At 39.0% G+C, this 22,343-nt stretch overlaps 1 protein-coding gene across 1 annotated transcript; it reads right to left on the bottom strand.

The window, feature by feature from the left end:
• Nucleotides 1-3,402: 3,402 nt before the first annotated feature.
• Nucleotides 3,403-20,344, bottom strand: LOC143036530 (uncharacterized). Its single transcript, XM_076204000.1, has 5 exons — nucleotides 19,967-20,344; nucleotides 15,921-16,065; nucleotides 14,477-14,635; nucleotides 12,905-13,112; nucleotides 3,403-12,780 (listed from the first exon to the last, which is right to left on the bottom strand). Exons 1-5 carry the CDS (start codon nucleotides 19,987-19,989, stop codon nucleotides 11,624-11,626), a joined length of 1,692 nt encoding a protein of 563 aa, XP_076060115.1. The 5' UTR covers nucleotides 19,990-20,344; the 3' UTR covers nucleotides 3,403-11,623.
• Between the last annotated feature and the right edge of the window lie 1,999 nt (nucleotides 20,345-22,343).

Below are 22,343 nucleotides of genomic sequence, written 5' to 3'. Positions count from 1 at the left end.
TTTCTCTCTTTCGCCCCTCCCCCGCCATATCTCTCTATCCCTCCCACTGCCATGTTTTTCTGTCTCTCTCTTTACCCCAACTCCTTTTATACATCTCTCTCTATCCCTTATTCCTGCCATCTCTCTCCTTCCTCCCGTCATATCACCCTCTCTTTCTATCCATCGCCATATTTCTTTCTCTCTTTCCCCCATGTCATTCTCTCTCTCTATTCCTCCTCTCGCCATATTTCTCTTTCTCTGTCTCTTTCCTCCAGCCATATTTCTCTCACACTCGGAGACCTTACATGCCGAAGTGCCCATTCAGTGACCCCCCCCCATCTCCACTAACCCTTACTGCATATTATAGCTATTGGTTTGCGAAATAACTAAACAATTTTATTTATTTATTTATTCTCCCTATTGCAGAAAAGATAACGGAAAAAATATTTCATATTCCGTTCATTCTAACGCAAAATTCGTATATTACGGTAAAATATTGAGGGTTCTTTTGACCTCTTTTTTCATTATAATTATTTTGTCAGCCTTGTGGTCGGCATATCCAGACTTGAGTGGCCGCCCCAGAGCATATGCCCCACCCCCCCGTCTATCTCTATCCCTCCCCCCGATATCTGTTTCTGTCCCTCACCCCCTTCATATTTTTTGTCTCCCCCCGTCATATCTCTCTATCCCTCCCCCTTCTCTCTCTCTCTCTTCCCCCACCCGCCATATCTTTTTCTCGCACTGTCCTGTCGTATTATTTCTTTTATCTCCCACCCTCCATATCTCTAACTCCCCCCTGCCATATCTCTCGTTTCCTTCTTATTTCTCACTTTCTCATTCATTGTGTGTGTGGTCATATAATAGAATCATTTCAACGAGCACCAAAAGTTGAAATTAATAAAGAAAAAATCCCCAAACGTCATCTCGTATACTTACATGCCCGCCGGAGATCAACGAGCGCCAAAAGTTGAAATTAGTAAATAAAAAATTCCCAAACGTCATCTCGTATATATATGCCCACCGGAAATCAACGCGAGATTACTTTGCAGAAATGAAATGAAAATATACTTAGTATAGCCTACAGATGTACAAGTTATTCTCTTCACGTGCGTTATATATATTTTTTTTCCGTAAAAACGTCAAACTTGCAAATATAATCGTTTTTATTCCATGCTACGAAGAAATGTCTGAATATCATGTTCATATTCAACATTCAAACAATATTTCAAAAAGTCATTAATATATAAGTATTAGTATATTGAACATTTTAGGCCCATTTCATGATTGTATTCATGGAGAAACTGTCTTGTACCGCCTAAGTCTGCTGCTCTTTTTTTGTTTGTTTTTCTTGTTCTTGCAGGTGACGGTTACATGTGACCCGGATCCGCGCAGTGAGCAATTATCGTCTCGTCAACGATCGACCTGACCTCTCTCCCCACCGCGAAACCAGAACTCCGCCTGACCCCCACAAGGTGGGATGTTCACACGTGACCCCGAGTCCCACGTGAGGTCGGAGTTAGCAGGCGTTCTGTCACAAGTCTGCGAGTGTTATTTCATCTCATTGTAAAAAAAAATATATATTATACTAAATTGTGAAAAAATAAACAAATAAAATAAAACAATAAAAATAATTCTTTACCTAAAGGAAGAGCATTTCCCCATAAGCTTTGTTTCACGCCCTCCCTTTTCAACAAGTTATTTTGTAAAATTTTGTATATGTATAAATTTTTGTTTTCTTTTGTTGAATAAACTCTTGAACTGAATTTTATTTATTTATTTCATTGCGTAGTTCACATACCAATCTTTATTTTCAACATGGTGAGCAATTCAATTGGATCCAGTTAATGCATTGTACATGTAACATTACAGTTTAATTTTACATTCTAATAACTGTAGGGGTCATACTTAATGTGCATCCTCACGCGTTGAACAAGTTGGATTGTAACTTTGCATTACAAATGACGTTAATAGCGAGTCCCACCGCGGGCCTTTTTGTTATCCTCGGCTATTGTAATTCCGAACCATGTTTTTTTTTTAATCTGTATCTGATTTATTGCCAAATAAGCTTATTATTATCAATTACCTCGTTTATGCTACTACATCGTTTGGGCCAGCTTTCAAGGCGAGAAGGACATTACCTGCCGAGTCGAGTCTGGTGAGGCGACTTGGCTGTAACAGTTATGATTTCAGGCGATAGTTCTTTCCAGGAGTTTCTTGGATCAAGTGATGGACTCATGATTGACAGCTATTACCCTTTCAGATGAAAACTCAGAGCTTCTATATATGTGTATGTGAGTGTAAGGTGACAGCATTGACCGCAGATCGAGCCATACATGGGCATTGATCTCTCATTCAGGAAGGTAATAGTTGTCGATCACGAGCCCAAAACTTACTCCAAGGCCGTGGTAAATCCAGGGTCTCCAATTCATTACCTTGACCTTGAATATATATATATATATATATATATATATATATATATATATAATATGTGTGTGTGTGTGTGTGTGTGAGAGAGAGAGAAATTCGCTAGTAACAGCGACATCAATCCGATAATTTTTATGACAGTCGCATATATTAAAAATAAACAAAACAAAAATAAATAAATAAATTAGGTTTGTGAAAAACCCACATCCCCACAGTGGCTGGCAATGACCCTCAGGCACTCCTACAGATATCTCTGGGAAGAAATTTCGGATTGTCGTCTATCAAGTATTTGTGTGGGACAGTTTCCATGCCATCAACTGAAAGTGGTAGAGGGAGGGGAGTCATCACCAGCTGTAAGCTATTTAAAAAAAAAAAAAAAAAAAAAAAAAAAAAAAAAAAAAAAAAAAAAAAATGAAGTTGATAAGATATCTTGGGCCCATTCTAGAGACCAAGTGTCAGCCCCTCAGGGTTGTACCTCCTAATGGATGCGACGGAGTCGAATTTTTTTTTTTCAAATGGGCAGCTCCGCTGTCTACCCTGCACAACCACCATGACCAAGTCACTGATCCCATTACAAAATATCAGTATCAATGAAAAACGTTATTTGATGCAAATTTCAAGTGTCAATGCTCATCTAACATTCATCATTAAAGAAATGCAAAATGCTCATTAGATTAAATGTTCAGTACATTTATGGACAAACTCACTTCAGCAATAGTAAGACTAAGTTATAAAATATTAATCCCCAGTAAAAGGGGGATGTAAAATATGCATGATGTGCGGCATGCATCATTACAACTACGACTCAAATGTTCATTCCTATCAAAAAGGATGCCTTGACTCAATAATATGGAGCTGCCTAGTGTAGGCCTCATGGTCTCTTGCAGTCTCCTTCATTCTTATGTTCATTCAAATCAATTTACTTCTTCAGGCCCTTTAAATTGTAATACTCAAATCTGAAGACAAATGTAGGTAAAACATGTTATCAAACATCAATAATACCTTTAGAAGTATAATTTCAAACTGTGCTACAATCACAAATCGAAAATGTTAAGTTGTTACAGGTTTTGACTGGTCAATCCTTATAACATCACTGTTACCTCAGATCTTACGGGAGACCTGTGGCCTTCAAGAATCTGGCCATGGCCCACCGATTCCATTTTGTGGGGAATTTTCCACAAAATGGTGTCTGAGAAATTTGCTCACATGGGATGTTTTGTGAGCAAATTATATGTTGCAATGAACTTATTTGAGTATATAATAATTCCTTCTTTATGTGGGAAAAAAATGTGGAAATCTAGATTTCCTTGTAGGAATTTTGTGGAAAAAATCTCACTTGTTCGTGGGAACTGGCATAGATGACAGTGGCAACACTGTCATGGACACTGGGTAGGCCTCACAAACATGATCCTAATCAATTAATCAACAGATCTCAGACAATTGAGACCTTAGGAGAAGGATACTATACTAAAGCCTTTCAAACTAGAGGCATAATTTAAAAATCCACTCTGGATAATACCATACATTTCATTTAGCTGAAAGGAAGACTGAGTCGACAAAATTGGATTCATTATGACCCCTTTGAGTCCACAGACTTTCTCCCCCCCAGTTAAATAAAAATGCTTGCCATTCACCAGAAAAGAATCTACAATGTATAACTGGTCTTTGATAGTTAAAAATGAAGTTTTAGTGCAGTGGCACTGAATAAAAATACCTATTAAAGAACAACATTTGTGTGCACTAAATTCTATACATGTATCAACTAGTTCAACCCAGAGCTAAAGCCCCAGTCACACCAAGCTTATGACCTGTTTCTGACCACCTTTGACTGAAAATCAAGCAATCGGTTGGCGACCTTTTAAAAAGTAGAGAAATGGACATTACAGTTTTCAAAGGCTAAAAGGTGTAAGTAATAAGAAACAGAAAGAATATTAAAAAAAAAAAAAGGGGGGGGGGAGACAAAGATGGCAATACAAGAGGGAGAAGTTGGTAGACCCTAGACACCACCGACTACCAAAGACTATGTGCAACTGGCCGGCGACCACCTGATCACCAGCGGTCGAAAACGGGTCATAAGCTTAGTGTGACTGGGCTCTAAGGATGGTACTTTTCCAATGAACACCAAGGAAAAAAAAAAAAAAAATAAGAACTTGAAGCACAGTTAGATTCGTCATTGGGAATGACACAATAAAGATACCATATCCTCTAGCTGAAGACAACATAATAGCTGCCATAGTCTTATACTCCATTACTGGAGTTTAATCACAGTCTGACAGTCTGTACAGACTAATCTCCCACTCCCACTAATTTACTGAAATGTTTCAGTCATAAGATTATATGTGGGAGTGAAATATACACTTTAACCAATCACTATTTTACCCTCAAAATTATTTGACTGGAAACCTAGTCTTAATGAAAATATATGATCAACACATCACCTTCCTTTGTGAAAACTTCAATAATCTTTCATAAACTGTTTCTATCGTTACCTTATTTACTCGTATATTCTAACCTTTGGTAATCAACAACCTATTACCATAATACTCATAGTTCGTACAGTCAAGTTTGGTTTATCTTCCTTTAAAATTTAGAACAATACATGCTTTCTTCCTTTCTTCAGGCACTTTTCTCTCATAAGGTACAATCTTGCTAACCACTCTCTCATCACCTAACCCCACTTGTCAATTGTTCATTCACATCATACTTATCCTTACTGATTTTTTGCTAAGGTATCTACTATTTCTTTATTACTAATTTGTACCCATTCAGTTCTCCTTTTACTCCTTATTCTACCTACAAAGGATTACAAAGGAAGAACATGCTGGCAGAAGACCTAGTGTTCCATAGCTAGGTCAGATGCGGGGTGAAAAAGTAGATACATACATATACCAAGGCTTTTCCTCCCTTACTAGGGAGGTAGCCAAAAAGGAAAAAGCATAAAATCATTCCCACCCGTTCCATCCCCGAAAACACTCCACACCCCTCCCATCTTAGCACCTCCTAGATGACGGGTCATCCCTGCACCCTGTCCACTGCCCTGGGTCAGAAGCAGTGTCGCAAGACACAGCACATCCACAGCAAGGCTGCTTCATTAAATCGGCGACCCCCCCTCTCCGACAGATATTGATAATAAACAAACAGAAAAAGAACAATAATTTATAATGAATACATAATAAAAAATAAAATATATGGCAGGCATTACAGCATATTGCTTAGGTGCTTATCTAAATGAATCATAAAACTTCAAACTGTACTACATTACACTACCTCTGCAGGAAGTTTATTTCATTCATTTACTACATGGCTGGCAAAGTTGTTTATACCCACTTCCAAATTAAATCTACTTCCTGACAGCTCGAGACCATTATTTCTTGTCTGATTCACAGTGTGTAAATTTCATCACTTTTGATGCTCTCAATTCCTTTTAGAATCTTAAAGACCTGTATCAAATCACCCTTGAGTCCGTGTTTTTTTTCTTCTTTTTTTTTGAGGGGGGGGGACAGATTCATATGTTTTAGTCAATTTTTGTATGATTTATTTCCGATATTTGGAATCAGTTTTGTGGCTCACCTTGTACTTTTTCCAATCTGTCAATGTCTTTAAAGAGCAACAGCATATTCCAAATGTGGATGAACAAACGATTTATATAGCTTGATAATGACAGATGGACTTTTCAAATCAAAAGATCATCCAATTAGTCTCGGAATCGTATTTACCCTCTGAGACAGAAATACACTGCTTATGATTTGAGATCATCAATGATAATCATGCAGAGGTCCTTTTCACTATCTACTTATTGTTGTTTTTACCTATGTGCATAACCTTACATTTACTTGCATTAAATTTCATTAGCCACCTTTCAGACGATTGCTGTAGTATATCTAAATTTTCTAGAATATCTAATTGGTTTAAGTGATCATTTGCCATTTCTCACAGTTTTGTGTCATCAGCAAATTTGTAAACAATAGATTTCAGTCCATCTGTCATTTATATATACTATGAATAGAAGTGCCTCAAGAACAGAACACCAAGGATTCCATTCCTAATATTTGCCATTTAGAACAACTGTTTACAATCGTTTAGCCAATTACTAGTCTAGGGATTAACATTTCAGCTACTCTAGCCTCAAGTACCCAGTTTCTTTTATTAAATGTAAGCCATGTCCATAATTCTTATTCTCCATCTTTACTTTTGGCTTTTTTAAATCATTTACTTCATCATTATAATTAGGAAACACACACCAGGGGGCATGTTGCTCCAAATACACTGATGCCATTCCCCACAGCTCCCCTGAGCAAGCGCCCATCCCATTACAAATGGCTCTCAGTCGACTTGTTCCAGCCGAGTTCTACAGATATCTCCTTCATTTCCTCCACCAAAAGTTCTTTCTTATAGACACAATCCTCCGAGTGGGATCAATATCAGGAAAGCATGCCACATGCTCACATAGCATTCAAATATTTTAAGGATTGTGCTGGTAACAGGCTTTGACTGAGTCTTTTGGAGTAGTTACTGGTTTGGTACAAAACTATACCAATGATATCCCATAATTCTACAAAAGCCTCCAGTACCAATGATGATGAAATACCTCTCCTTATCAGCCTTCGGTACACGTTTTAGCCATGCAGTCAAGACAAGGAGCATAAAATCTGGTTGTGCGAGTCCATAATAGCATGGGCCATGTCAGTTATTCAAATGATTTCCTGCCAGGACTCACCATTGTCACCGCACTATTGCACCAAGGTATGTTAAATTTTCAAAAACCTCAATGTCCTTGCCACAGGCATAGAAAGACTGAATTGTATATTTAGTAATTCCTTCAACATCTGGATCTTGGTTTTGATCCACAGACCTGGAGTTCCATTAATCTTTCCTTGTTTAAAGGGAACACGGGCCGAGGGAATTACTTTTATTCCCGACTAGTTTCGCCTGAGTGGCTTCTTCAGAGAAATAGAGTTTGAAGTCAAGTTGGTCAATATATATATGGCATAAAAGGGAATGTGGCAATGTGTGAGGTTGGTCCCCCACTCGACATCATCTGTCGGTGTGATGAGTTATCGCAGCGGGTGGACCAATTGTCCACCTGTTGGTCGTCGTGTGGCTGAACTGTGCATCTGGATCAGGGGCTCTGTGTATTTTGTTCATGATGACAAAGCGTGCTGCTGCTTTAGCCCATATTACCCACTACAATACAAAAATTGAAAACTTATTATCTAAGCTCAATAGTGTGAATTCTAATATCCAATTCACAATCAAAAGTGAGATAGACGGACAACTACATTTTCTAGACACCGTATTAATAAGGTCAGGGTGTGATGTTAAATTCAAAGTTTACAGGAAACTGATGAATAAGAATGACTTCATTCATTACTACAGTGCACATGATAAGGGGACAAAGACTGGTGTGGTGATAGGCCTGTTCTTGAGAGCATTTCGTATCTGCAGTGACGAATTTTTAGCGAAATAAATAAAAATGATAAAAACGACTTTTGAAGGACTCAAATACTCCAAAGTATTACTTTGCACCCTGGAGGAGAATGCCCATAATATACTAAACAACAAAAGAGAAAAATCCAACACTAAGTATTGGGTGGTCCCAAATTCCATTCTAACAAGAGACCTAGACAAAATCTTATTGTCCTCTAACATTCATCTTGTGACTTCTACAGGTACAAAAGTGAAGGACCTTATAATCAGGAAACAACACCCAACATTAAATAAAAACAGCGTAGTATATGAAATCCCGTGTGGTGGATGTGATAGGAAATACATCGGTGAAACTAGCAGGGGCCTAGACACTAGAATAAAAGAACACCAAGCAGATGTTAGACACCACAGGGTTAGCAGTGTGATAGTAAACCATGTCAACAAACGAGGCCATCTACCAAAATGGGACAAGGCAAAAATTCTTATGGATAACATCACACGACAAGAAAGAAAGGCAATGGAGTCCGTTTTCAACATCCATGATAACATTGATAACATCGAGTAGGGGACCAACCTGACACATTGCCACATTTCCTTTTATGCCATATATATTGACCAACTTGACTTCAAACTCTATTCCTCTGAAGATGCCACTCAGGCGAAACTAGTCAGGAGTAAAAGTATTTTCCTCAGCCCGTGTTCGCTTTACCTTCTATCCACATTCGTCACGATGTTTAAATATTTGGCAAAGATGAGGTTAGCGAAAAATGCTAGTGGAAGGATGCACTTTTGTCCTGCTCCTGAATCAACAGGAAAAATCTGGGCACACTTCAGAGCACTCTGTCACAGAGTATAGGCAAAACCATCTGGAATCTTGTTTCCAAATTATATTCCAAAGCACCCCATGATGTTCTGAATCAAACACCTCGAGATCACCATAGGGTGCAAGCAACTTCTGTTGAAACTCACACGGATATTCCACGTAAGCATGAAGTGCTTGGATTGGACTTAAAAGTACTGGAACCCAGACTGTGTATTCTTCACCTGCTTCTGGAATAATTTCTTTTATTCAAAATCCCCGGACACTCTCTCTTCCCATTTAACATGATGTTTATGTTTGCACTGCATCATTTCATCTCCGACTCTTTTATATTCCTCTTTTCTTTTTCTTTTATATTCTCTGGTCACTGCTGTAAGACAGGTGCAATTTTCATATGGTTTAACGAGTCAGAGATGAGGATTTCTCATCCTATACCTAGCCACCTCACTTGTCCAACTCTTCTCATACTAAATAAATCCTCAGCCAATTCTTTCATCGACACTTGTGATTTTACCTACTCTCCTTCCACATCTGTCAATCTCAGTGTCATTTCATTCAGTACAATTATATTTTCTTTTTGTAAAGTTAGTCTAAACAGCATACATCTGGCAAACACATACATACACACATATACCAAGTTTTTTTTTTCACTTGCAAGGGAGGTAGTCAAATCAAAAGGCAAAATCCACTCCCACCACTTTCATCCCCACATACTCCTCTCCATCCACCACCCCTTCCTCCCTCCCTCTTTTCTTCGCTCCTCCTGGATGACAGGTCACCCCTGCATCTCACCCACTTCCCTGGGTCAGAAGCAATGCAGCAAGACACAGTACATCCACATCAAGGCCACTTCATTTAACCTGCGACCACCCTGTCTCATAATGCAGAAAAAAAGAGAAAACAGGGAGGAATACCTTCGGACTGCGTCAAAATATTCACACATACAAGATACCTTTCTTTCTCATCACACCATCCATATATCAGTTAAATGACCACGGTGACATTACATATCCCTTCTACAAGCCATCATTTAACCCAAGGATCTCACTTTCCTTATCCACCGCACTCACACAAGCTTTACATTCATCATACAAGACCTTGATTGCATGTAAATCTTTTCCTTACACTCCATACACTCATGTGATATGAGAGGTGAATAGTTATGAAAAGTGGAACAAGGTTGCATGGATATGAGAGGTGAATAGTTATGAAAAGTGGAACGAGGTTGCATGAAAATGAGTTGAAATGGAAGTTCAACAGCCTAGTGTACAGGGATGACACTATTCTGCTAGGAGAAACAGACGAGGGCTTGAAGAAGTTGGTGAGTCAATTTGGTAGGGTTTCTTAGGAGAAATTTGAGTTAATGTATCATACAGTAGGATATGTTGACACACAAGAGTGGAGAGTACAAGGTTCATTTACAGTTGTATGTGAAGAAAATAGAGTTGGTAGAAAAGTTATAGATATCTAGATATGGGTCTACATGAAAGTGGAAGACTAAGAAGATAGGGGCCAAGAATGGGGGATGGAGAGAAGGTAGGTGCCTTGAGTGTGTGCATACATGGCCTATACCAAAGGCCTTTTCCCCTTATAAGATAGTGGCACTCAAAGCATGGCTTGGTTCTTTGTGGGGGGGAAATAGTGTAGGTATGGAAAAGGATGTCTATAAGTGATAACAGAAATGAAGCAGTAATTGTGCAGACTTATATATTAGAACTGGACAATAAATTAAAAAAAGAGAACTACTGAGGCAGTGGAAATGATGTGCTTCAGGGCTTCACACTGAATTACAAAACACGAGAAAGTAGGGAATGACAGAATTCATGAAGGGAATGAGGTACAAATGTGACCGGGAGTCCAAGCAGAACAGGATGACCTGTGATGGTATGGTCGTGTTACGAGAACGGAAGTAAATATTGTTTATCGATAAACAAATTGGTGGTGATATGAGTGAGAGCAGGGAAATGGTGGGTGAATGGGGAGAAGAGAGTCACAAGACCACAGGTTAGGACGTCAGAAACGTAGAAATGCATGTAAGCGAGACAGGGTTGAAAATGGAGACGAGTGTGATGACCACTCGATGAAAGGGATTAACCACCAATATATTGTTAGTAATACTTGGCTATTTCCCTTGCAAGGATAAAGAAGCCCTTCTATCGAGACAGAATAGATTGCTTGGCCATCCCCCTTTTAAGGGGACAAGGTCTTTTGGTATGTATTGCTGGGAAAATTGTGAGGTGCAATTTTCTCATGATGTGAGTAGGGTGTCATGAATAAGAGTTGCATAACAAGAGTGAAAATAATAACGAGATTCCTCTCGGGTGATGGGTGTGAATATGATAGTAATGATGATCCTCTCCAAGGCCAAGCTACCTCGCTTTACAGATAACTGCTGACTGGATGAGGAGAAGAGATGAGGGAGATATTTTCATGTTGGTTTATCTGTGTTTGCTTGTTTGAAAATTCCTGTTTACTAAGTCTGTATACACCCAGACATGGAAAAAAATTTATTCAAAACAAAAGGTGGATCTCCTGTTCTGACGACACAAAATATCTGGTTGATAATAATAATGGCCATTACAGTATATCTTTAACTTATATTTGTAGCAATTTGTCAAAAATCTTAAGTATTGATCAGTAAATTATTACTTCTGCAAATTTTGAAACTATCATGATTAACTTTTTTATACATGATTACACCATCTTTTTTTTTAAGAAAAAACTAATTTCAAATATTCTGAAATCTTAGAAATTATAAACATGTCTCAGTTCAGAGTAATCAATTTCAGGAAAGATGCTACAAAACTATACCAAGTCCTCTTCAGATCCCATTTGTTTCTCAAAATGAAATAAAAATGGAAAACAATGACAATTACACTTGAAAGTACTTACATGGTAAAAAATTACCAACCATTTATGTACCTAGTATGACCTGATATATCAATACAAGGCAGTATTGATAACTTTAAGGACCTATAAAGATACCCCATTGGCCTCTCTTTCTGCCTTACGTTCAAAATATTTCTGGAGAGCAAGTTCATACCTTTCTCCGACTGTTCTCTTTGAAAATATTTTCCTTATTCTTTCCATTCTCTTTTCTTTCTCTTCTTGTTCACTTTCTTTCTTTACTACAACTGGTTTGTTTGTATTGCTATCTTTACCTGATGAGGATTCCTTCTCAGGAGTCTTCTTTTCCTCCTTCACGACCAAAGCCTTCGGACTTCGAGACCGGCCTTTTGGACTTCCACTGGGCTTAGCATGCCGCTGAGACGACTTGGGCTGTTTCCTAATATGATCTCTGTTTCTGTGTCGGTCCTGGTGTGGGCTTCTTGAGGAGCTCTTTCTTCCGAAGCTTCTGTCCATGTGATTCCGATCCTGCGACCTCGACTGCCTCTTCTGGTGCGGGCTAAACGACCTACTCCTCCTCTGGTTCTTCGGGCTTCTTGATCTGCTTCTCTTCCTAATCTTAGGACTTCTGGATCGGCTTCGTCTCCGATTCCTTGGACTTCTGGATCTGCTCTCCCTATGGTTTCTGAAACTTCTTGGACTCCTCGATCGACTCCTCTTCAGGTTCCTAGGGCTTCTCGACTTGGTTTTCCTATTTCTAGGACTTCTAGACTTACTTCTTCTGTGATGTTTCGGACTCCTTGATCTACTTCGCTTCTGATGGTAATGCGGACTTCTTGATCTTGTTCTTCTGTTGGAAGATCGAGATCGTGACCTTTTCTTGTACTTGTGTCCTGCACTAACCCTTCGTGATGAATTTTCCTTGTCACCGCTACGTTGCCTGTTATCCAACCCCTGATTCCTCTTCTCAGCTTCCCTCTGTTTTGCATATCTCTCTCTTCTGCCTCTGTAACTTTCTATGGGAGCATTATCTTCATCTTCAGACTCACTTGAAACCCTCTCCTTCTTAATCTTTGGTTCTTTAGTAACCTCCCGCTGGGGTGACTCGCTCAGATCCCGCTGGGTTCTGTAGTGTTTACTTCTTCTCTTGTCTGCTGCACCTTCGTCTTTTCTTAATTTGACAGGCTCTTCAGGTTCCTTCTTTACATCTTCACCGAGTCGCTGCTTGAAAAGATGATTATAAAATACCCCAAAGTTCTTATGCTTCAGAACATCCGTTCCTTCTGAAATGTGAAAAGCACATTTAAGACAATGTAAAACATATGCAAATTCAAGGACTTGGAATAAAATCAGATAATTGCCAATTAAATACACAAGAGTAATAAAAAATGGCTATAACAAGCTTACCTTCCCTCATTTGTTCCAACTTATCTTGAGCTTCAGCTTTCTTCATTTCCTCTAACTTCTTCAGATAAGCTGGAGTTACAAAAGCTTCCTTGTCTTTATACTCGTCCCCTTCTTCTTCCCTTTCCTTCTGAATCTTTCTTTCTTGCCTTCTCTCGTTCTCTAGCTTCCTCTTCTCTGCATTCTTCATGATGTTTTCCAAATATTTTGGCTGTAAAGCAAAGTTTTCGTTAATAACATATAAAACTTGGGAGATACAACACAAGAAAAACTATTATGTTAATGAATGTCATATTTGTATACAAGGAACTGGATCCTACTGGTAATCCTGCAATGCTGGGATTCTATTAATTGTATATCTATGTTTATATGTTTAGGAGCACATCACTAATCAGGGTAATCATGAATCTAATTAGATGTAGGCTGTAAGACGTATCACCCAATTTGTGCGTGTGCCATTTCCCACCCCTAACACACCCTCCAGGTTTTAGCAGGAAAAGGAGCGTCACCCAAGCTGGCTGATAGTCCAGGTCCGTGAAGACAACTATATATTTGTTTATTGGCCAAATTTTTGAATCTGTAGTACATACATGCATACATATACCCAGACTTTTTCCCCCTTACAAGGGAGGTAGCCAAAAAGAAAAAGGCATAAAAACCATTCCCACCCATTCCATCCCTAATACACTCCACTCCCCTCCACCCTCCCTCTTATCTTGGCACCTCCTGGATGACGGGTCATCCCTTCATCTTGTCCACTGCCCTGGGTCAGAGGCAGTGTTGCAAGACACAGCACATCCACAGCAAGGCCGCTTCATTAAATCGGTGACCCCCCTCTCCATCCCCTCATAGTTGCTCTGAATCTGTAGTAATTGGAAGAAATAGGGTAGTCCCATAATGCAGGAAACGTCAACGGTTGGGAACATCCTTTGTGAGGAACTCAACTGGAATGTCTTACAAAGTACAAGGTAGAATTTGAGCTGGTGGAGATACAATGCATCATTCTGAGGCAGATGCTTTCCCATGCCTGTTGGATATTACTCATGGTCCCCACTTTTGGACTTGAAATTTGTAATAATGAAAAATTGTAGTATAATGAAATAATAGTAGAGAATTTTTTTTAACATTTTGGTGGGAGCTTGGAAAGTGTTGCATTTCTGTGTGAATATGCAACTAGTATTGAGTGATTCTGAGCCAGACGCTTTCCCATGCAGGTACAGTAAGTCATCTTTATACGGTACATATGCATTCCTGAAAACCTTACCGCAAATTGAAATTACCGTATACCAAACCCATTATAACATGTAATAATAGGATATGGCAGATGTACCTTCTCCCTGCTCTTTCCTCTTCAAAATATCTAGCGGATACCGTATCTGTGATTTTTTCTTACCGTAAATAAAATCAAGGGTAGTAATTACCAAATACCATAACTGTGAATTTACCGGATAAAGAATTACCATATAAGGAGGACTCACTGTATACAGGGTGCCATAGAGAGACTGGGAAGAATGTAGTGGGAGTGATGAAAGAATGATATTCCTTTCCAATGTCTAGACAGAGATAGAAACACACCTTTTTATTAGCAGTCTTCTTTTTTTCATTTTGAGCAGCATTAGATGCCTTGATGTCATCATACACTTCATCATACTGGAAGACTGATGCATCTTCTTCCAGAGCTTCTCTTAACATTCGCCTCTGCAGACTTTTTTGTGCAGCATTGCCAGCACTTTTCTGATTAAAAAAAATAATAATAATAATAAATAAATAAATAATAAAATATATCAACTATATAAATGAGGATATCTAATGCTAAAAACAGTGAATAATTATTTTCAATTATGCATAGACAACTAAAACAAGTTAACATGATTACCATCATGATTACCATCTGAGATAGATCTCTAGGCTTCAGAGATTTCTTTACTCAACGAATTCTAATTTACATTAATCTCAAAGATATCAAATATTATATACTTTTACAAGTCTAGTATGAAACACAATTAATGGAGTAAATATGTAATGAGAATGCGCAACATCATAACCTGTATTCAATTTCTGGAGTACATCTTAACACCCTCCAAGGCTTATTCTATAAGATTTTTAACAGGGACCAATTAGATATAGACAGAGTAATGACAGATACCTGGTGGTCCTGCAAAGATGGATGGCAGACATATTTATTTCTCTGTCGTCCATCTTCAAAACCTATCAACTTCCTCACCTACAAGTGGAGGTAGACTATAGCTCGACACTTCGTCTTTCTTCCATGCCTAAGGAGCTCTCTCTATCAACTTCAATTGTATTTCCTTCACCTTTTCACTTCAAGAGCTGACTGCCGCTCCCCTATTCCTATTACTGTAAGCCAGTGACACAGTGGTGGATGTATGGAACAAACTAGATGAAACAATAGTGTGTGCAAAAACCATACACGAATTTAAAAGCAAATTAGACATGGCAAGATACTGAGACGGGACACCATGAGTGTAGCTCTCCTTCCCATGAGATATAACTAGATAAATGCACTAATGCAATAGTCCAAAGTTTCTTTCCAGAGAGATCCATGGTAAGGCTCAGGAATTGTTTCCAGCCTCTATGGGGATGTAATTTCAAGTCATCAAAACTCAATGCACTATTGTTACTATCACGTGTTGTCTGTGTTGTATACTTATGGGACTTTTTCCGGGTCACCTTACGAGAGTGGTACAGGAGGAGAGCAGTCACCGGTGGTCAGCTCTGTGTCTGTGAAAAAGGTGTGAGAAACACTGCTGAAGCTGACAGAGACCGAGTGTCACACTCTCAGAGGTGCATCCCCTGATGGCAGTTAGGTGATTGACAGATTCTGACAATGAGCAGCTTTGCTGTCCATTTTGCAGGACCAACACATGCAGATCACTGGTCTTTCAATGGTATCATTACAATTAGAATGTATACTGGAAAAAATAATTATAAAAAAATAAATAAATAAATAAATAAATAAAGGTAAGCCTAAAGTTCCTTATCAAGATCTATTTCCAACCTTCAAAGACTCTTCCACCCAATTCAGAGGAGCATCTTTGCTGTCGTCATTCTCTAGTTCGTCATCTGAATCCAGAAGAGGATTTAGTTTCCTGGTGCCAGGATTCTGCAAAGCTTTCTTCTGGCCGGGAAGTATCAACCCATACCTGTATAAAAAAAAAATTGTATTAGAAAAGAAAACATATCTATATTTCTGGCAAGCACCTGAACATAAAAGAGGATTTATTTCATGTACGATGATTGAGGTGTTCAAGAATATATTTATATTTCTGGTGTGCATCCAAATATAAAAACAATATATTTCAGAAACAGCAATGATTGAGCTGTAAGACAAACTTCACTAGAAACTTAATATTCTTCAGCTTAATATTACATCTTTGGGGCAATGATTATTGATTGATGAAAACCATGGTCATGGGGGTACTGACTGAAGTTTTATTCAGCCTTTATTTCATGGACTTCAGTGAAGTCCCTACAGATTAACTACAAAGCATTCTTTTCCAAATGGAAACTAGTCACGTAAAAAAAATCATTTTTACCATCTACAATCCTTCTTAAACATCCCATTTACTATTTTCATGAATACCTCTTCAGCATATCACCCTCAAAGACAGAAGCATTAGTTATATATGATGAAAGACGATCCAACATTTCTTCCTGTAGAGATCTATGGAAGGATCCTAGGACAATTTGAAACTACTGTGAGGCAGTTCCCAATAAGTGAAGTTTGAAGTAAAATCTATTATATTTCAATTACAGCATACGACACTCCATTTGTGGCAGAATCAGAAGAAGGGTAAGGTAGTTAGTGACGAAGTTTGGGAAGGTATGCGATAGGAGAAAGTTGAAGGTAAATGTGGGTAAACATAAAGTGATGAGATGTACAAGGCAAGAGGATGGCAGTGAGTTGGAAATAAACTGTCTTAAAGGATAGAGGCTGGAGAAAGTGGATAGTTTTAAACACTGTATTTGGGCTTGTCAGTTGTCAGATCTCTATGTGTGAGAAGGTGTAAGATACACAGTTAAAGTTGATGGAGATCTTGGTCTCAGGACACTGAGTGTCAATCCCTAATGTTTCTATGCAACAGCCCCTTGACGAAGAGGAGGGGCTATGTAGGTTGGGCAGCTGTGCCATCCATCTTGTAGGATCATCTGATGTAAGCCTAATCCATCATAAACTATAATAGTGCTAAATACATAAACAAGCTAACCTTTTTTTCTGCCAAAATATAACAGAATGGTGAAAATTATCACTTCACCATAGACAGCCTTCAAACAAAACAAAATAAATACCTACGAACAATAACTGGCAGCACAAAAATAATTCTGAAAGAATGGCTACACTTGCAAACTAAAATCCTTCCCCAAGAGCAGCACTTAAGAATAATGGGCACACAGTTCTATGAATAGCCTTCAAACCAAACCACCCATGATTAGAGATTAAAGCACTGGACCTGGAATTGCTGAAAGAAAGAAGAAAGTGATTTAATAATAGTGTTTAGATCATTCAAGGGAATTGGAAGAGGAAGTAAATGGTGTACACTACAGATTGTCCAAAGGATGTTGAAAAACCATTTTCCATATAGATGTATGAACTCTTGAGACAACTTTGATGTTGAACTAGCCCAAACTAAAACCCTAAGTGAATTCAAAACTAGGCATAATCATGGGAGAAAGAGACAGAGCCCAGTTAGTTTAGTTCCTTACTTGTAAATTACAATAAATTAAATACCCCTTACAATACATCACACACACACGATGCCCACAAAACCCAACAAACATCACCAGCAGCATCTTACTCAAACATCTACAGCCATCCTTATAAAATTCCCATACAAAACACACTCGTACTTATATTTGGTGTATTTTTCCCAAACTTACTTGGACAAAATAAGGGGGGGAGGGACTTCTCAATATATACAAATTTTCATTGAACAGGAAATTAGTTTTGCACAGGATATAGGTACAGCAGCCATACTCCGAATATTCATGGCTAGAAGTATAGCAGTGCTCTGAGCATGTGCCTGTCACTGCCGTATTCATAGCCAATCATAACAGTGAATAAAGCATTGTATCAATTGTGCTGTATTTGTTATTATGATCGGAGGAGTTTAAATGTGTGAGATGAAATGCCTGAGAAGTATGGTAAGGGTTACTAGGCTGGATAGAGTGACAAACAAGGAGGTGAGGAGAGCAGAGGTGGAAAGGGAGTTGGGAGATAGGGTGGATGAAAAAGTATTGGGATGTTTTGGACACATGGAAAAAATGAGAGAAGAAAGATTAGTAAAAGAGGTGTGGAAGTCAGAGGTGGAGGGAATGAACATGAGGAGGCAACAAAGGATGAGATGGATGGATGGGTTAAAAGGGGCATTGGGAAAGAGGGGAATGTCTGTTGAGGAAGGAAGGGAGAAGACAAACGATAGGGGTGAGTGGAGAATGGTTGTGTGTGAACGATGCTGTGATGCATGGAAGGGAATGGGTGGGGGATGGGGTGAAGGAGTATGTGTGAATGATATTTTGATGCAGCCCAAAGGGATTTCTTCCCATATCTTTTTCTACATGAGGGGACTAAGGGGGGTGTTGCTGATTAAATGAAGCGGCCTTGATGTGGATGTGCTGTCTCATTGCATTGTTTCTGACCCAGGGTAGTGGACGAGATGCAGGGATGACCCGTCATCCAGAAGGAGTCAAGATAAGAGAGAGGGAGGGAGGGGTGGTGAATGGGAGTGGAGTATGTGGGGGATGAAATGGGTGGGAGTGGATTTATGGCCCTTGTAAGGGGGAAAAAGCCCTTGACATATATATTAACCTAGCCTACATAACCAAACCTAACTAAACCTAATCAAACCAATCAAACCTAACCTACCTAACCAAACCTAACATAATATCCCAACCTATCCTCACCTACCATATGAAGCAAATCTGGAATTAACAGCTCATCAGCTTCGGCCCTTTGAATTTCTAACTTCGAGGTGAGCATAGAAGTGTGCCATACTCCTAAGTTCCTAACCATGAAATGTCGGAGTACGGCTGCCATACCTTTAACCAGCTTGAACTATTTTACCATGTTTTGAACTGAATGGGTGAAGAGGAAATCTCAGATGTGTATGAGACCTCCAAGACTGATATGCCCATCTGCATAAATATCAGAAATGTAAACCATGTCATACGACAACACAGGACAATGGGTGACTTACTGACCATCTACACAATCATGAGGGGCACAGAAATACTTGATAGAGAGGACTACTTAAACTGGGACAAGAGAAACACAAGAGTACATGGAAAGAAAAGAAAAAAAAACATAGTTATAAAAGAGATCTGAAGAAAAACAGTTTTCCACATAGAGTGGTGGACATCTGGAACAAACCGAATGAAAAAATAGTGTGTGCAAAAAACATACACAGATCTAAGACCAAACTAGACACTGTGAGATACAAAGGCGGGACACCATGAGCGTAGTTCCTCTTCCCGTAAAATACAACTAGGTAAAAAAAAAAAAAATAAAAAAATTTAGAACCATTTTGCCCATAGACTTTAGGGTTCTACTCCAGTAACATGTAAACATACTTTTTTTTTCTGCACATGAAAGATACATTTTTTCTATGGAATGGACAATGGTTAAGTTAGGTTACGTTAGGTTAGGTAGGGTAAAGTCTAAAGAGCTAATGGACAAAAGTTTTATGTTATATATCTTTGTTTCTGAAATTTTACCAACTTTGGGTCCATGCTGTAGTTCTCTTTGAATTATTCTAAAAATGTCCCCTAAATTGAAAAACTATGTCAAAATGAACTAAAATAAGCATTATTATTATAATTTATGTCATAGAAAGACCTGCTTGACCAGTTATATTTACTGTAACTATTCAGTGTCAGTTTAAATACATATTGTGAGGAATTTTCTCGTCTCTTTATATGATTTTTCTGACTGTCCATTTCTATTTCACGGCCTTTCGGAATTTAGAATACTTCAACCCAAAACCCAACCTTTGCCAATGGCAATATAATGGTCCACAGTACACAAAGATATGTGACAAATATTCTTACTGTTTATCACTTCCGCTGGCCATGATGTCAAATATAATCTTCTCCTTTGTATGTATTGGACATAAAACCACTGTTAGTCAACACACTTAATTCTATCACTCCATCTTTGTTGGATTGTTGATTGTTCTCCCCGCAAGTAGGGTGAGGGTGGGAGTTGGAATTTAACTAATTGGTCTCATTTCTTTGAAAATTCAAACACTTCATCACCGATAAAATCCTAGCTCTGTATTTTAAGAAACAAACTGCGTTGCCACAAGTTTCTGTAAAGTTGACAGTACCATCACACATTCGTTAAATTTGTTCTAACTCCTTGAGCGTGGCTAGGGACCGTGCTAGAATACGGTAATTTTTCGAACGTTCGAGTTGAAATGTAAACACACAGGTGAGCGTTCAGTGTACGTTTCTTTTCTTGATCCCGGGGAACACTTATTTTTGTTAATTAACATAAATTACTATTTTTCTAGGGGATTTGTAAAACTGAGACGTTCACAATGAGATACGCCATAACCATTAATGTTTAGAATGCAATACGTCACAAGTGGGTACATTTGGCAACGAGTTTTATATTTGTTTAAATTTTTTGTAATGGGAATATGGATGTCCTCGGTAGCACGGTCACGTAATTTTCTTGGCGAATTTCACGAGAAAGGATAAACACATGTATACTACCACATATTTGACACTAGTTCAAAACATACTATTGATTATTTTGAATCCTCAGATTACATTTAAGTTTCCCCTATGTTTGTGAAATCTCATTTCTTCATATATTTCGTCCCATAGTAGCAGTTTTTTTTTTGTTAATCTCGTCTACATTTACCATAGTTCTAAGGACAATTGCTGTATTGTCCTTTTCTCTTCTAAGTATGAAAAAACAATTACAACCTTTCTTGTCTTTTTATGCATGACATGCCACATTTTGTAGTTCTATATATTTGTTCTATATTTTCCCTCTGTGTAGATTTGTGATAATTTATATCTCTTCTTTTATCTTATTATTTTTTTTAGGGGGGAGGTGATAAATCATTGGCAATCAAGACTTCTATAACTACTTTCTTTTTTGGTTTAGTACATACATATACTGGTTATTTCTCCCTTACAAGGGAGGTAGCCAAAGTCAAAAGGCATAATTCCACTCCCACCCATTTCATCCCCACCCACTCCACTCCCATTCACCACCCCTCCCTCCCTCCCTCCCTCTCTCTTATCTTGGCTCCTGGATGACGGGTCATCCCTAGACCTCGCCCACTGCCCTGGGTCAGAAGAACAAAGCAGCAAGACATAGCACACCCACAGCAAGGCCGCTTCATTTAATCGGTGACCCCCCCCCTCCCTTCCGTCCCCTCATGTAGAAAAAGAGAAGACGGGGAGAAATCCCTTTGGGCTGCGTCAAAATGTCATTCACACAGAACCACTCCCTAACCCCCCCACATCCCCCACCCACATGCATCACAGCATCATCATCCATACACAACCATTCTCCATTTGCCCCTATCTTCTGCCTCCTCCCTTCCTCCCTCAACAGACATTCCCCTCTTTCCCAATGCCCCTTTTACCCCATCCATCCATCTCATCCTCGGCCACCCCATCGTGTTCACCCTATCCACTTCTGCCCTCCACGCTTCTTTCCATGTGTCTAAACCATCCCAATACTCTTTCATCAACCCTATCTCTCAACTCCCTTTCCACCCCAACTCTCCTTAGCTCCTCGTTTTTAATTCTATCCAACCGTGTAACCCCTACTAATACTTCTCAGACATTTCACGTTTCTTCCTCATACAATGCCGTTGGCACAATTACGACCCCTTCGTACAATCTCCTCTTAGCATCCACTCTCGAATGTCTATTTCCCATTACACTTTTTGATCCACCCGAGGCACTTACTTGCTTCTCTCAGTCTACAATCTACCTCCACCACTCCTTTTCCCTCCACGCGCGACCCCAAGCATCTAAATATATCCACCTCCTCTAGCCTCTCTCCTTTAATACTCGCTTCCAAATTTCTGCCATCCTCTCTCCTTGTACATTTCATCACATTACTTTAACCCACCTTTATCTTTAAAATTCTGCTTTCGCACACGTTCTTAAACTCCGTCACTTATTTTCTTAATCCCTCTTCTGATCCTGCTACAAATGCAGTGTCGTCAACAGACAACTAGCTCCCATTTTTCCCGTTTTCTTTAACCATCTCCAATGCCCCGCCCATTACCCATGTATTTACCTTCTGCACCACCCCATCCATGTACAAATTGTACAGCCATGGCGACATGACGCAGTCCCACCTTTACCTCAAACCACTCGCTCTTTCCATTTATAATTCAAAGGCCCTAATCCTCTCGTAAAGACTCTTGACTGCTCTTAAAAGCTTTCCTTCTAT

The sequence above is a fragment of the Oratosquilla oratoria genome, chromosome 20 (genome assembly GCF_046742065.1).
Source record: "Oratosquilla oratoria isolate Oo_2021 chromosome 20, ASM4674206v1, whole genome shotgun sequence".
Classification (NCBI taxonomy): Eukaryota; Metazoa; Arthropoda; class Malacostraca; order Stomatopoda; family Squillidae; genus Oratosquilla; species Oratosquilla oratoria.
The sequence above is the reverse complement of the archived record's forward strand: the minus strand, read 5'-3'. Positions and strand labels throughout refer to the sequence as shown.